This window comes from Periplaneta americana, chromosome 2 (genome assembly GCF_040183065.1).
Source record: "Periplaneta americana isolate PAMFEO1 chromosome 2, P.americana_PAMFEO1_priV1, whole genome shotgun sequence".
NCBI classification, from domain to species: Eukaryota; Metazoa; Arthropoda; class Insecta; order Blattodea; family Blattidae; genus Periplaneta; species Periplaneta americana.
In genome coordinates this window covers 57,431,992-57,449,943 of record NC_091118.1, presented here as the reverse complement: position 1 = coordinate 57,449,943, position 17,952 = coordinate 57,431,992, and the positions used below count along the sequence as shown (strand labels likewise).

Sequence of the window (17,952 nt, the reverse complement as noted above, 5' to 3'; positions counted from 1 at the left end):
GTTTCCGAAGCAGACGTCCTAACCTTCAGAATTAGGCTTATAGTCCTAACCTTGTTTTAAAAAATTGAAACTCGGATACAACGTGCAACAGAAAAATGAGAAAGTGCAAAAATACGTGTTTTAGGGTTTGAATTTAAAGATTATTTGAAAAGATAAATGATTTCTTTTTATATTTTTGAAAACATTCTGTTGAATCTCTGCATCAGTTACTACTTGCGCTGCGCTATTTTTCCTCTGGCAGTCCTAGGCATACTGAAAACGATGGAAGATTTCGGAGATGTCCATAAATCTACTATAAACCTATTGTGCATTGTACTGTGTGTGATAGACAGGCTCCTGGTAAGATTTACTATGGGTCTGATGTATAAACACACTAATAATAGGTATCTAATTTTACTAGACTCGTAAAAATAATTTTATTGTTTGACTGAATTCTGTTTCATAAATATTCTATACAACTCTTAAAGTACGTACACTAATATTATTACTTCATTACCCAGTTGATTCTGTATGGAGTTACGTCGCGGATGGTCATGCAAGGTTTAGTTTGGCTGCATTGTGTTTGGGAGTGTAACGTTGGTAGCCATCGTTAAGAAACTATTTGAGGTTAAGTCTGACAAGCGTACTGAAGTACGCGGTATTGGTCCTCTTTAGGTTTTTTTATGATACTGTCTCTGATATCGAAGAACAAAGATGTTTCTTAATGAAGGTTCTCCACGAGCGTCGGCTATTTTAAATCAATAATATAATTAAACAATTGCGATCGTCTTATTTTCTTTCCTAGCAGTAATACCAATCGTATTCCACTACGGTTTAACTTAACCGAGACTCTGTAATACGGCACGTTGAGTTAAACCCATGCTTAGGTTTAACTTAGGTTTAACATAATCTTTAGATTAACCATATTTATAAAACCGGGCCTAAACCGGATTTAGACTATAACTTATTATTTTCAGTAGTGGTGCAGCCAGGATTTGGTTCTGGGGATGGGGTTTGAACATTAAAGAAAACTGGCTATAATGCATACTGTAACAAAACTTTATTACTTAGAATTACTCTTTGAATAAAAAAAACTTCTTATTTGAATAAATAGGTCCCTAACTGAAGCACGCAGTCCATAAATGCAGCATAATTATGCTTTCTTGTCAACAATAAAATTATGCATATGTGCAATGCCTTATCATGACATAATAATATCGTCAAGAAAGCATTTTGAGCTTACCTTGCACACCACGCATCGCTTTCTGTGCTGCTGTTTAAACATGCAATGTTATTAAATTTACTTTCACTATAATTTTAAGCAGAACACAGTATATTTCAACCTTCTACGTTTCTTAGCTATACTTCGTTCCATAATGTCTGACAGGCCATGTAAACAGTGCTGGCAGAGGTCTCATTCCCTGCTTATCTTGAAGTTGGGGGTGAGATAGAATGCTTCAGACCGCCCAACTTCAAGATAAGCGTGCAATGAGACTTCTGCCATTGGTTCAGTAGCAATTTATACTTCTCTCTCTCTCTCTCTCTCTCTCTCTCTCTGAGCATTGTTTACGTCGACTGTCAGACATTATGGAACGAAGTATAGTTCAGCCACCTCATTTTCATTCACTAAACCTTTCCTCAGGTATTATAATATTGCAGAGCTTGAGCTTGAATAGTGTTAATATAATAAAGAATAAAGGGGAATAGTGTTAATACAGCACTACTTGGACACAGCACTACTACACCTCTATTTTAAAGTGACTGAAGACATCCGTGAAGAGTTAGTGCCGTTACTTCACCCCTATCCATAGCTTCATTCCCCTTAACTCTTTACTATATTAATACTATTCCCCTTTACTCTTTATTATGTTAACAAGCTCATCTTCATCATCTCCTACTGAATTTCTCTTCTTCTTTGGCATCACTTATATCGACAAAATCCTTTCAGACTCCGCACACACCTCTGGAGTAACGGTTAGCGCGTCTAGCCGCGAAACCAGGTGGCCCGGGTTCGATTCCCGGTCGGGACAAGTTATCTGGTTGAGGTTTTTTCCCAGCAAATGCTGGGTAATTTCGGTGTTGGACCCCGGACTCATTTCACCGGCATTATCACCTTCATCTCATTCAGACGCTAAATAACCTAAGATGTTGATAAAGCGTCGTAAAATAACCAACTAAAATATAAAAAAAAAACAGACTCCGCACATAAATGGTGTAGTGTCAGTACTAACTTTGTGACTTTTCCTATATTGAGAAACTTCACGTACTGCGTCATTGAAGTCTTTAGCTTAAATGAGTAAAAAAAAAAAATCACCTTAAAATTAAAAAAAGACCAAAATATTCCATCTGAATTTTTAAAAAATCGCCTAAAAGGTTAAAACAAGGAAAAATGACCAAAATGACGTAAAAGTTCTACATTTCTGTAACCAGCATACAGCTGGGGAGGAAGCGAGTAGAACTGTTGAGTAACTCGGTTCTACCGGTTTATGTGCTTGGCGTGGAGTACCGAAGTTACTCGGTTAATCGTAGCCGTTAGCAGTCAGTTCAAACAGAGTTCACGTGTTCCACTTAGTTCTAGTAGACAGGGACGTAGATACTATTTATCGTATTTAAATATTTCCTGCTGCAAGACAAATTATTTCCGACAGGAGATCATCCTTATCCCCGAGGTGGGCTGAAACCCTATTATTGAAGAGGAATTCATCCTGTATAAGACCTGTCAAGTGGGTCTAATGAACACTGACAGTGTGTAGGCCTACATATTACTGTATTTATGATAATAATAATAATTATGATAATAATAATAATAATAATAATAATAATAATAATAATAATAATAATGGAATTGAACAGATTACATCAGCTCCTTGTCTATGCGGATGACGTGACTATGTTACAAGAAAATCCACAAACTATTAGGGAAAAACGAGAATTTCACTTGAAGCAAGTAAAGCGATAGGTTTGGAAGTAAATCCCGAAAAGACAAAGTATATGATTATGTCTCGTGACCAGAATTTTATACGAAATGGAAATATAAAAATTGGAAATTTATCCTTTGAAAAGGTGGAAAAATTCAAATATCTTGGAGCAACAGTAACAAATATAAATGACACTCGGGAGGAAATTAAACGCAGAATAAATATGGGAAATGAGTATTATTATTCGGTTGAGAAGCTTTTATCATCCAGTCTGCTGTCAAAAAATCTCAGTTATAATTTATAAAACAGTTATATTACCGGTTGTTCTGTATGGTTGTGAAACTTGAACTCTCGCTTTGAGAGAGGAACAGAGATTAAGGTTGTTTGAGAATAAGATTCTTAGGAAAATATTTGGGGCTAAGATGTATGAAGTTACAGGAGAGTGGAGAAAGTTACACAACGCAGAACTGCACGCTTTGTATTCTTCACCTGACATAATTAGGAACATTAAATCCAGACGTTTAAGATGGGCAGGGCATGTAGCATGTATGGGCAAATCCAGAAATGCTTATAGAGTATTAGTTGGGAAGCCGGAGGGGAAAAAAACCTTTGGGGAAGCCGAGACGTATATGGGAGGGTAATATTGGAATGGTTTTGAGGGAGGTGAGATATGATGATAGAAATTGGATTAATTTTGCTCAGGATAGGGACCGATGGCGGACTTATGTGAGGGCGGCAATGAACCTGCAGGTTTCTTAAAAGCCATTTGTAAGTAAGTGCGACTTGCAGAACGCGCAACTGTCATTTTCGTTTGTCATTTCTCTACATTTCACGCATCCTTGTCTTCCAATTCCGTATTGAAATCTCCGCTAAGTACAAGTGAGATACAAATCACCTCATGTTGTGTTGCATTATAGCCGACGTGAGCAGAAGTAGACAAATGATCCGATGTATTTTCCCTCCTTTGTGAGAACTTCCATTCTTCGGCGATGCAGTGATTGTTTCTCCCCTCTGCACGTCTTGACGGTCCTCACACACTGTGCATTAGCTAAATTGCCGCCCCAGTTTGCAACATACTTTATTTGCACCTCAAAGTGACTACACTTAAAATGCAAACGGATTGCAGGCCAATTACCATTCATATATCTGGTGCCAAGTGAAGCCCTTAGGGAGTTCGTGCAGAGACGTGAGTAGGGTCACAGAGTCACTGCATCGACTGTAGACTCAGAGTTCAGGGACAGATACAGAGTGGTCCATGTAAAAGTACTAATTCTTATGTTTACTATATGTGTTGGGGTGCAACTAAAATGTATTCAATTGTGTTTATTTTATTTTGTATTTTATATTCAGTTCTCGGGTTCTGTTTTCGTTTTGTGAATCGTATTTGCTTCAAACTTAACACTAATATGCATTCCATTGTGTTTATTTGTGGTTGTATTGTGTACATTTTATTCAATTATCTCTTTCTGATTTTTTGCGTAAATTGTACTCGCTTCTAACTTAACGCTAATTTGCAATTTACTTAAGTCGGATACAGTTGTATGTTTGACTATGTAAGCAAGTTTCTTTAATTATACACGCTTTACCATCTGTCCCCATATCGCGTGTGTAGGTTCCTTGGGTACATCAACGTGCTTTTTTAATTAAAGTCCCTGTTTCTTTTGTCGTGTGTTATAGGTGGCTTGTGTTCATGTAACTGATATTAGATTTTGATTAATGTTTATGATATTGGTGGTTGAGGCGGTGATGAATCATGATATGTAAATTTCCAATCTGGAATTTGCCTTTGTGACTAAGGGAAACTATGAAAAACCCCAGTCAGATTGACCTGGGATCTTCCGATTGCGAATTACTGTAAAGAATGGCATAATAACGAATGTTTTTTTAGCATTTAATTTCTATTTAAGTCAGAAAAGTCTCAAAGAATTATAATATTTATTTTTCATAACTATGTGAAATGATATTTCACAGTTGATCCTAAAATCACTGTAGTCTGTATGGTATTTCTTTTGTTTCAGAGTTCTTTATGGTAACAAGATAAAGGATTTACCGGCCGGAATTTTTCACGGATTATCGTCACTTCAACTTCTGTAAGTATAAAATGGAACAGGAGGTGTTGTATTATAACTAAGCTTCCAGGAGTCTCTTATACGTTTTGCAATACATATTTTGTAAAATTCATTCCTACTTTATAACAAATTTTTGGAATTGGTTAAAACGTTTACTAAAATTTTCTACCTATTTCACAATTTTGAGGGTTATCATTTCAATGAAAAATTAATTCAATTCAATTCAATTTATTTTGGCCATTAGATATACAGTTTTAGGCTTCGTCAGAATACATTGAAAAACATATAAGTACATTTTTAAAAACACTAATACAAGAAACAGTAAAATTTAAATAATACAATGAAAACATGAAATAATTTGAAAGTTTTAAATTAAAGAAAACAGTTCACCCTTAATGTATTAATTGTAACTAATTGCAATTAAACGTATTTATTAAAAAAATTCATACAAGTTTGTGTTGAAAAACTCAGCAACAGAATAAAAAGGATTATTTAATAACCAATTATAAAGTCTAGTTTTGAAGCTATTGATTTGTAATTTATAATATTGACTGGAGAGCTTATTATATAATTTCATCCCGATAATTGAAAAGTTTGTGTTGCTCTTATATAATCTACAATATGGAATATTAATTTATTCACTTTTTCTAATTTCATGATCATGTATATTGGCCACTAATGAGTAATTGTCGATATTTTGTCGAGTGTAAAGTACTAGATCGTATATATAGAAATTTATTATTTTTAAAATCCGTGATTGTCTGAAAAGTGGCCGACAATGTTCCAGATAGTTTATATTATATATATATATATATATATATATATATATATATATATATTATATATATAATTTAATGTACCGAAGTACATATGATGTTTCCATGCAGATATTCTGCGTCATCGTACGATGAAAGGGTAGTGGAACGGAGAAAAATTCTCTCCGGCACCGGAATTTGAACCCGGGTTTTCAGCTCTACGTGCTGATGCTTTATTCTCTAAGCCACACCGGATTCCCATCCCGGTGTCGGATCGAATCGTCTCAGTTTAAGTTTCATCTCTTGGGTTCCCTCTAGTGGCCTGCCCTCTGCACTACGTCATAGATATCTATCCACATATGTGCGGAGGTGCATATTGGATTATCGGCTATCATCTACTGAATAACACATGCAACAATCTACACTTAAATTCTACCTTATTATACAGTTCCGTATTCTATCACAAAATAATTTCAATTAATTAAATTTAATGTAGTACGTTTCCTCAAAAGTAGACTAGTGTTTAGAAGGTATACAGAACTGATACCATTTCGTAATGCTCAACATCAACTTGTCGGCTTTGTGAGTAATCAACGCCAACTAAGAATATTCGATGCGACGTACACTTTGAAAATGGATGAATGTGGCATTAAATCCCATAATTTAAGAATATTGAAAAGTTATATACAGAGTGTAAGTGAAATAACCCTACAGATTTTCAGAGCGAATAGCTCATGTTGTATGCAACAAAAAAAGTGTAATACCTTATTGGTGGAAAATTCATATTTTTTCTCAGAGAAAATTCTTTTTCCAAATGTTTAACACCCTCTTATTCGGTAACTACTATTGCGAGTAGGATTGTGATTTTTGTCCATATCCATAGAAAATCTTATAAAGAATCATTCCTCTAGCGTATTTCAATAGCGTGGACGGTTTTCTTCTGTAATACGAGTGCTGATAGTTTCTCGATAATTTGATTGAGCTTCACGAATGTATGTTGTCATAATATATATATATATATATATATATATATATATATTTATTTATTTATTTATTTATTTATTTATTTATTTATTTATTTTCGAGACTGGAAGTCAATAAAAAATTATCTGCAGGGCAAATAGTCGAAAATATTTTTAAAATATACCTGAACGCATGGCTTTTTATTTTCTACTCTCAACATTCAGTTTTAGTTCCTGCGCACTTGCTTTCTCTCCATTTTGTATTCTGCGACAACAAACCAATACATAGTTTATTATTGCAACATTTACAACATATTTATTGTAATGGTAAATAATGCCCTTTTCGGTATTGAAATTATTTTCTTCCGTGCTCAGAGTCAGTTGAATTTAAAAAAAAAAAATTGATACTACGAGTTCATAATATATTCCAATTAATACCTCAGGATCTCTAAAAGTTGATTTTGTTTGTTGATCTGTTGTTGCATACCTCTTTCCAAATATACTTTATTACATTAAAATGAAAATGCGTGATGGTAAACATTTTCGCTAGCTTTTCTTGTTCACTAAAGTATGCTGCGTCGTCTTTTTAAGTTTGGAAGCTTATATTTTTTAGCTATATTTAATTAATTCAGTTTGTGATGGCTCTTATTCTTGTATTACAGATTGCTGAATGCCAACGAAATCTCCTGTATCCGAAAGGATACCTTTAAGGACCTTCACAGTCTGAATCTCTTGTAAGTACTGAACGAAAATAGCGTAACATTGTTGGTATTTCTTTGCTAATTTATATTTAGGTATCTAATCTAAGTGGCACATCCAGTAACTTAAGACAGTTGTTTCTACTAACTGATTCACTTACCCCATACCATTACCCCTGCATTTTATAGTAATCCCACGAAATTGGGGCACGCCTTTCTGGGGGATTTCAACGCGAGTTTGTGTGAAATTTCTGTAAGTACTTCTAGGGTGGGTAATTCCTTAATTGAAAATAACAACTCTACATTTAATTTTGTTATCATTGAAAGTTAGCACCAGTCGATATTAGATATTTTCTTTAGCAGTCCAATTGACGACAAAACCATACCAAGACTGTCAATAAATGGATCGTTTATTAAGTATAGCGACACTGTAAAAAATCTTGGATTATTAATGGACAGAGATCTAAACTGGATTATTCAAGTAACTCACATCTGTAAGAAAACATTTTCATTGCTCCACTCTCTAAATCACTTACGAAACTCTCTGCTTTTTTCCATAAAAAGAAATATTATTCAATCGCTAGTGATGCCCCATTTTGATTACTGCGATTCTCTCTCGACAAATATAACTGTCAATTTAGTTGAAAGACTACAACGTATTCATAATGTGTGTGTCCGCTTCTTCTGCAATACTCGTAAATTTGAACATATAACGCCATCTTTTGAAGTTCTTTCTTGGGTCCGCCTAAAGGAACGTAGAATAGCACATTCTTTATCTGTTCTGTTTATAATATTACTCACTTCTACTCCAAAATATCTGAGAACTGGCTTTGAATACCTTACAACGTTACGGAATCAACATCAGGCCTTATTATCCATTCCTCGTCACCGTACCTCTTTCTATTCATCCTCTTTCACAGTGTCAGTTTGTCACCTATGGAACTTCTTACCTCGTCATGTCAGGGATTGCCGAACGGTTAATCAATTTAAATTAAGAATTATGAACTACATATTTTTACATGAAATCGATTTGTGAGTGTTAGCCGATTTTTATAGATTATTCTGTGTGTATATAAATTGTCATTTAGGTCTGTCATAAAGTAGAATTAGGATATGAATTGTAAATAACTTAATTATGTATCATGTTTAGTTAATATTTCATTATAGCCCATGTAAGTTTGTTAATGTGAATGAAATATATATATATATATATATATATATATATATATATATATATTTCACATTCATTTCATATATATATATATATATATATATATATATATATATGAGTTTCCTATTTTTGTCATTGTTTCAGTATGTGCCAGAATAAATAAATTAATTAATTAAAATTAAAAAACAAATAAATATAATAACAATTCTGTTCCACAAACTGGACGTCATGTTAGAAAACATTTACAAAAGGAAGCCTGTAATGCTTGGGCTAGTCTTCAGCATAAAGGAAAAGGAGTATCAGTTTTTCAAGATGAACCGGAAGTAAATTCTTGGATGAGTAACAGAAAAGGATTATCGTCATCAGAATGGACCACTGCCATTAAAATGTCATCCAATACTGCAGCAGTAAGATCAGTACCATGGCGAACAACTACTTCACGACAGTGTAGAACCACAGTCTGGTATATACAGTCGCGAAGCTCAATACGTAGTAAATATGCAAACATTAGGTAGTTGCTCACCACTAGGATCGCTAATATTGCCTCATTACAGGCAATGCAAAATAGAACCGTCACAGTCTATTGTTTCTAGCACCCTCAAAACTCAAGCTTCGTGACTGTATATAGTAGACTGTGGTAGAACTCCAGGATGTGAGGCGACTGAAACTCTTGGTCATGTGCTGGGATTATGTCCTAAAGGAGATTTATTGCGCAATGTACGTCATCATAGTGTTCGCTCTTATATTGCTCACATTTAAGGAAAAATAAAAATCTTGAAGTACATGAAGAAGTACATTGTATATCTGAGGAGGCAGTAACAGACGAGCGGATATAGTTGCTCTTAGTAGACAGACGAAGAAGGCAGTAATATTGGACCCAACTGTACGGTTCGAAAAGGATGTAACTCAACCTTAGTGGTTGATCAGTCATTTACCGCCCATGTGTTCCTCACATGAATGAGAAGTATAATGCTATTGATTACACATGAGAGGCGAGGGGTATGCTTTTCGGTGCCCGCGGGTAGGCATATAAATATACTACTGACATTTTAAAACAATATGATATGACATCCCAAGATATTAAAAATATTTGTTTAAATATCTTAAAGAAATCCATAGGCATTTTACATAATCATTTATATAATGTTGTTGTTGTTTTATAATGCCAGGCGTTTGACAATAATAGTACATTATGCAACGAGCCTATAATGGTAGTAATTAAGACGCGAGTATGTTTATGAAACGAGCGCAAGCGAGTTTCATAATTTTCATACGAGCGTCTTAATTACCATTATAGGCAAGTTTCATACAACTTTTTATGCTCGACCATATTTCTAACTTGAAATTATTCAGAAGTATTCATTTTATTATGTGACTGAGGAGCGGAACTGACCTTGTGCAATAGCTCGTAAATTGTGAGATGTGCGCAGACGCGAAAGTATTGATTTTTTCAGAGAAACAAATGTCCACATTGACCTTGATATAATCTAGAGAGTAAAATAAACATTAACCTTGATATAACCTTGAAATTGGTTTAGACATTGAAAAACGAGATGACAAATTGAATTTATTTGAATACTATTTACAATTAACGCTAATTATTATAGTTACAGAACATAACCTTCTGCGACATTATTGGATTTCCAGCCTCCGTGATGTTTCGCTAGTTGTCTTTGGATTGCATATCCGAGAATAATCGATACTTGCGCTTTCATATTGCTACAATGATGTTTTCTGATTGGTGGAACACCTGAACTTTAATGAATAGGTGTACTTTAATGAGGTCCATTAAAGAGCTTCTACCAGGTGTATAATTACTACTACATTTCGCCATGGTCGAGCATAAAGTCATTTGACCTCTTGCACTCCAATATTTTTCAAAGATACTTTTATGACTTTTGAGGTGTGCCGAATCCATTTCTTGATTTGAAGTGGGCTGTTAGGGGACTGATATATTCCAATTCTATGCAGGTGCTTGGCCAAACAGTCATGGCCTGTTGCCAATCTAAATGCAGCTACAGCCGATTCATTTACATAATGTTTAATTATTAAACTTTCTGAATTGTATATTGTACTACCTATTCTATTGATTTCTCTCTGTACCATATATGCATTTTGTGAAATTGCTTTTCGGACCTATATGGTCATCTGTTATGACAGGCAGATGTATTAATAAATGCTAACGTAAATGTACTAATAAATGCTAACGTAATAAGCACATATAAGTTAGGTTATAGTGACAAATTTTAATAACATACTCGTATTATGTTTATTTACTTACGAGTATTTAAAGTGTTAGTGTTGAAAGTTCAATATTATTTTATAAAACATGCCCGAAGTACTGGACTTGTTTTGCAGTACATTTACGGCACCGTTGTCGTAGTAGGATCTGTGAGGAGGAAATATGTGGAATATTCCTGGCTTTCCACATTAAAACAAGAGCATTAAAATAATATACATAATTTAAGATCCTAAAGTGCAAGTACTATATTTATGGAATTGACTGTCAATGCACTGGATTTCATAACTTCGTATAAAGAGCGTGCAGATTCAAACAGTATGGTAACAAGAGCTCTTACGGATAACATATTCCCCTCTTATACGGTAGGACCGCAGCAGCAGACCACATGTTTATCTCGCAGCTATTAGATGACACATATGTTGTGTCAGACCTCGCAGTATCAGTTGTGAGATGGCTGCGCGCGCGGAAACATGGTCAGACGTGGAAGTGCATAGTGTGATCCGGTTTTTGCGTTTGAAGGGCACCGCACCATCAAAAATTCATCGCCAACTTGTTGAGGTGTACGATGTGAATGTCATGTTACGGAAACAGGTGTGGGTTTTGTGCTTCCGGTGGGAGGTACTAGGACATCCTCCCTACAGCCCAAACCTAGAACCCAATGATTTTTCAGCTCTTCAGACCGTTGAAACAAGTGTTTGAACAAGTTTCGATGCCGGCATAGAAGAAATCTGCGTCAAGTCCCTGAAGCCTCGTCATGACGGCTTCTGAACGGCCATATCGATGTTGAAACGCTTACAACCAAGGTGCTTCTTTCACATCATCATCGTCATCGAAAAGTTTTCCATCCAGGAATTTTTTCAGATGAAGAAACAGGTGAAAATCACTTGATTCCAAGTCAGGGCTGTAGGGAGGATGATCAAATTCTTCCCAACCAAGTGACGCGATGAGGTCTTGGGTTTGTTTCGCTGTATGTGGCCTGACATTATCATAAATCGAGTGGATTCCACACTGCATATATGTTATATTATATTATCCCGCTCTCATAAATTCATATTAACATCCCTGCCAGGGATAACTTCTGTCCCCCTCACAAAATATAATTGTTTTAATACGAGAAGGCCTATATGTACTTTATAAAGTACAGTATAAAGTAAGCAAATGAAATAATATTAATGTATTATCATCAGCGGCAAACTGACAACAATCAACTTAGGAATTACACATCTTATGTTAAGCCTGCTCATGGATATAATTATTATTATGATCAAGATGCAAGACAAGCAACTCAGTGCGACCAAGCGTTGAGCCGTATCGAATGAGGATAATAATAATTTTATGTATGGTATTCTCTATCTAGGAATCTATCCCCTCCATCAGAAATCTTAATTCGCACCCTGCATATACAGTATGTTATTACTTACTCTTTTGTTTGTGCCATTTTGTCACGAAACCGTCTACAAAATGTGAGCAGGAAACAGATGTTCATTGTTGAACCAATTCAAATTTACTTCAGTTCATTTTCAGTACTATCATACTAACATCTACAATGAATAAATTCCAGTAAAAAATGGCAATACAGTTAGGAAAACACCATAAAAAAGTTATGTTCCAAAAATGGAACGACGGTCTCATAGAATCCAATGAAAATAAAATATTTTTAAAATGTTGTGTTTATTTTTTTTTTTTAATTAACAGTACTCCCTTTAGAAACGCCATTAGTGTAATCATCTTCCTGATACTGTAATTATTTACACTTGAAAACAATAAAACCACGTAAACGCGAGAATTCTAGGCTACCTCTGAAAACTAAATGCTTCGTATAACGACAGTAAGACGATATCTTTTTATTCAAGTTTCATCCTTGCCTGCGGTTGTGTTCAGATTTTACAACTCTCTCAGTTTGTTGATGGTTTTGTCGTTGAATTACCTGCAATTAGCGTAGGAAAGCTTTAATTAAGTCTCTGTGTGAGGTCTATTGTTTTGGAAGCTCCGCGGCACCGTTTAATTTGTCAACGCTACGTGGCGCGAATTGAAAACAGCTGAACGACGACTTGTCGCTCGCAATTGTCGCGATTACATCGCCTTCCACTAGCAGCGCTCGTGCTTGTAAACACACCAAGATATTAAAATTATGGATTCTCGCAGCATGCGTACGCCTACAGGGTGGCTGTAAAATAAATGTACAGAAACAAACGGTTTCTGCCGTTCCTTTGATCTAAAACAAAAATATTTAAATTTCATACCAATGGCATACATAAAATCGAACAAGTGGGCATACGTTTTTCACACTGAGTAATTGAATTCAAAATCCCATGAAATGAAATAGAGTTTGTGATAAACAAAATCTGTGTTTGGATCAGATTTCGTAAGAATACTCCTATTTTTTCGTTTGGCATTTCTTCTTCGTTCCTAAAGTGTCCCTGGGGGATTCGTGTAAATAGCTGGGGGGAATCGTGAGATTATTTTTAAAATAAAACAAATGGTCTTATTAAAAGCCTGTTCGTTTACTAAATTTGTCTACAATACACTTGTATATTATCAAATTTATGACATACATTTATAATTTAAGAATGCTCTATTTTGGTTTATCACATACACTGTTATACAAAATTTAAGTTTTTTAGTTTCTGGTCTTATATACATCACTAATTGAGTAATTACACACTCACTGTTAACTTATTCTAATTCAAAATGTGTTATACACTATTCAATTTCATTCCACACTGCTTTTCCATTCATGTTCTTTACATTACTTTCATGATTTTAGCTATATTTCGTCACTTGTTTTTTCAGACATTATTGACAGAATTCTTTTTGCAGATATTTTGTTCTTTGTAGACTTTTTATAAAAACCTATGCATATTCAATTTTTCCCCATTAATAAACAAGATAAACAGTGGTTGCTTACAGTTATTTCCCCCATTCATACAAAGTATGCATTTAATAATTTACCCATAACCAACCTAGTGATGATAGCAAAGCATTGGTTCATAATTTGTTTGTAACTCGTCTCATATAGACAATTGCTAGTACGTTCTTTATTAAATATTAATAATTTTCCAATAAATTTTGCATGTAACTTTGTCAATCATTTTTAATTATTTATTGTTAATTCATGCTTGTTTTAAACTTTTTTTTTATTGCAATATATGTTTAACATGGCTTTACTTAATTCTACATAGATATCTACCTATTAGTCTGATGTAGCCCATAATAAGGGTGAAAACGTTCAATAATATGTATTAGTGAAATAACGTTTTGATATTTTGCTACAATAAATAAGTCAAAGATTGAACAATCAAGACTACGCATTTTCGTATTATCACTATTCATTTACGTTGTAATTGTAAACATAGATATAAACAATTTGGATATGAAAATAAAAATTAACTTTTCATTGTTTGTAGGTCTACAAGTAAAGTAAAATATATTAATGCGATAAATGTGTCTGTTTTTGAGAAAGTAGTTTCTCAAATCTGAATTCTATATTCGATAAACACTGATATTTTAAATTTAAAGAAGATTTCTCGCTTTGTTTTGATGCCAATCATAGATTGGAAACTTGTTTTGCATAAATACGAGTTTTTAAATCCTATAGAAATTGTTTTTTAAATATCAGTTGATTTTTATTGGGTAGTGTATACTTGTAGAGTAAGTTTTTTATTAGTATGTTTGACAGTAATCTAGTGGGCCACCGACATACCCTGGTAGAGGGAAAGAGAAGGCGTAATGACCTTATCTCTATCACTTAAATAAATAAATAAATGTCTGACTGTAGCAGGTTTCCTTGCTGTTCTGAAATTGCGCTCGAGCATGGGTTCGATTTCAGCTTGGGGTGGTTTCTTGGTTAGGATATTTCCAATTTATTTCGTGAAGAACTGTTTTCAGAACATGGGAGGGGTGATAGGAGAAGGAAGAAGAATAAACTGTATAAGATTTGCTGATGATATGGCGTTGTTAGCAGATGAAATGATACTAAGGAATATGCTAATTTAGCTAAATGACAGTTGTATGGGGTGAAGATAAATGCAAAAAAGATGAAGACCATGGTTATCGGAAGAAAATTAAAGCAGGTCATCATCATCATTATCATCATCATCATCATCATCGTCATCATCATCGTCGTCGTCGTCGTCGTCGTAAGCTTTCCGGTTTAGACCTTAAGGCCTATTCCAACTCCTTATGTTCCAAAATTGGTCCTTCAAACATTTTCTTGGTCTTGAAATTCTTATTTTCCCTTTTTGCTCTGTAATTGTATAGTCGTCTAGGTAGTCCGTGTTCTTCCACACGCAGTAAATGTTCTTGCCTTCTTTCTCTGTAATTTCTGATTGTTTCAGTTAGATTTTGGATATTAAGTTATTCTCTTATGTCTTCATTGCGTTTAAGATGTATTGCAGGTTATATCCTTCCAGAGATCGTAATAATCTCATTTCTGCAGCACCTATCCTCTGTAACTATTGAGATTTGAGAGTCCACGTTTCTGATCCATATGTCAGTGTCGGAATGGCTAAGGTTTTATAAAATTGTATTATTGTGTCTGATCATACTTTCTTGTTAAAGTTTTCCGCATTGTACCTAGGAGTTGTTGGAATTTATGCAATTAGAGATTTGTTTCCGATCTCTGATAACGAATTTGAATGACGTAATGTGTGTCAGGAGTCACACTGATAGCTGAATTGCGGCGAGAGGTGACAGATCAGTAGTGAGTGATTTCATAATCAGAGTGCACGGTGTATGACAGTAGCAATGCCCAAGAAAATCGAGTCTTTTTGGGAGGGGTACATAACAACCCTTTCCGATGTCAAGTACAGTTACGTGAAAATCATAGGAGCCTGCAAAAAAAAACGTGGTTTCATTATTTCCATGAAAGGCATCTTTTGTGTACTTAAGACTGGTAAAGCTCGGATGGGATTAATTCCAGAGTGGAAAAAGCAAGCAAATGCACCCTTCCCCCGTCACAAATCGCCGCACCCCACGACATGATACAAATTAATTTCATTCGAACTGTACCAATCTTATTAAGTACACAGAAGATGCCTTTCTTGGAAATAACGAAACCTCGTTTATTGCAGGCTTCTTTTATTTTCACTAACTGTCGGAAAGGGTCGTAATGTACCCCTCCCAAAAAGGCTCGATTTCCTTGGGAATTTCTGCTGTGAGTCGCTTTGCACTCTGACTATGAAATCACTCACTACTGGTCTGTCATCTCGCGTCACAGTTCAGCTGTCCTGTGACGCACATGTCATTCAAATTCGTTATCAGAGATCGGAAACAACCCTGTATTTTGAATGTAATTGTTCTTTCTATATCCACTCTCTCTCTCGTGTAAACGTGCGAATTCGAAATGAGGCAGTGGAACAAGTGGACAGGTTCAGATACTTGAGGTGTAGGTACTATAAGCAGTAACATGAATTGCTACCAGGAAGTCAAAAGAAGGATAGCAATAACAAAGGAAGCTTTTAATAGAAAAAGAATCTTCTGCGGACCTCTAGAAAAAGAAAACTAAGTAATAGACTAGCGAAATGCTTTGTGTGGAAAGAGGCATTGTATGGCGCAGAAATATGGACATTATGACGAAGTGAAAAGAAACGACTAGAGACATTTCGATGGCTCAGAACGAGACTGTTACAACTGAAAAAATTCACTTTTTGAGTTATTACCATCATTTGAACACTTGAATTGAGAACTATCCTAGCCACCGGCGTGGCTCAGTCGGTTAAGGCGCTGTCTGAAGTTGCGCTCGGGCGCGGGTTCGATCCCCGCTTGGGCTGATTACCTGGTTGGGTTTTTTCCGAGGTTTTCCCCACCGTAAGGTGAATGCCAGGTAATCTATGGCGAATCCTCGGCCTCATCTCGCCAAATACCATCTCGTTATCACCAGTCCCATCGACGCTAAATAACCTAGTAGTTGATACAGCGTCGTTAAATAACCGACTTAAAAAAAAAAAAGAACTATGCTATGTGAAAGTGTTAAAACTCTAAAAATTTCCTAGTGGGACATAAATGCACATTGTTGTGCCATGATTATCTGATTTGCCATATAGAATGGAAAACTTTAAATGGCTCTACTGAAGAATCTCTATTTTTGAGTTGTAACAGTCTCGTTCTGAGCCATCGATTTGAAATGTGGATATGGAGAAGAATGGAGCGTGTGAAATGGAGAGAGAGAATAAAAAACGAAGCTGTGGTATGAAGAGTGGAAAGGAATAAGGAATTGGCTGGGTCACTGGTTGGGAAGAAACTGCCTACTGAAGGATGCACTGGAAGGACTCGCAAACGGAAGAAAAGCTCGAGGCAGAAGAAGACATCAAATTATAGATAATATTAATATACATGGATCGTATGCGGAGGCAAAGAGGAAGGGAAAATTAGTTAAGATTTGAGAAAGATGTGGTTTATGTGACTTTCCTGCTATAATAACAGCGTGGTTGTGTATGGGGAGTTAACATACTGCCAGGGGTATTGAAATAACCAGGACGCGACGCAGCACTGACGATAGCATGTTTTTCTATTGCCGTTTTGTTTCTTTCGTTTTGGCTTTAAAGGAGAGAGACAAGAGAGGCGACTCCGGTTCTTAGACGAAACTGACTGGACGAATAAAGAGTTTCATTGACTCGTGTACTTTTTTAGTGCCAACAATCGTGTAAATGGCGCTGTATTCGCTTCATAAACGCTGGTGTCGGACCGTGAAGAAAGCGCGTTAACACGTGGATGCCGTCAGAACTTCATTTTGTCTTTTGTGTTTAAGCTTTACGGTCATATTAAGCAGAAGTTTAGTATTTCGTGGAACTGTTCACACACAGACTTCTCTTGTTCCTCGTTTAACATAGGTAACCCGTTCATGCATATAAAATCAGGGAAGGATTTTTATTCAGATGTATAATGTCAAGTTAAGTTTAAGGGAATACTCCACTAAAAGTGACAATTTTTTTTCCTAATATTTTTTTTTTTCTGAAGGAGGATTTATAAAGCAGCCATTTGTACCTAGTTTATTTACTTAGCATGTAACTTATGTAAATACACTGAAACACCAAAAGCGGTATCCATCGTCTTCAGACTATTTTATAAGTAGAACCCGGATGTTTAGGAATTTATTTTAGTTAAAATAGGCAGGCATATAGGCATTAAAAGTAGTAAAAATAGGCAGTGAAATAGGCA

At 35.3% G+C, this 17,952-nt stretch overlaps 1 protein-coding gene across 2 annotated transcripts in view; it reads left to right on the top strand.

The window, feature by feature from the left end:
• Positions 1–17,952, top strand: part of sli (slit guidance ligand) — a 799,923-nt gene that overhangs the window by 676,770 nt on the left and 105,201 nt on the right. For both annotated transcript variants that reach the window (XM_069817706.1, XM_069817697.1), the window contains exons 10-11: positions 4,916–4,987; positions 7,346–7,417. In XM_069817706.1, coding sequence (XP_069673807.1) covers positions 4,916–4,987; positions 7,346–7,417 — 144 coding nt within the window. The remainder of the gene's footprint in view (positions 1–4,915; positions 4,988–7,345; positions 7,418–17,952) is intronic.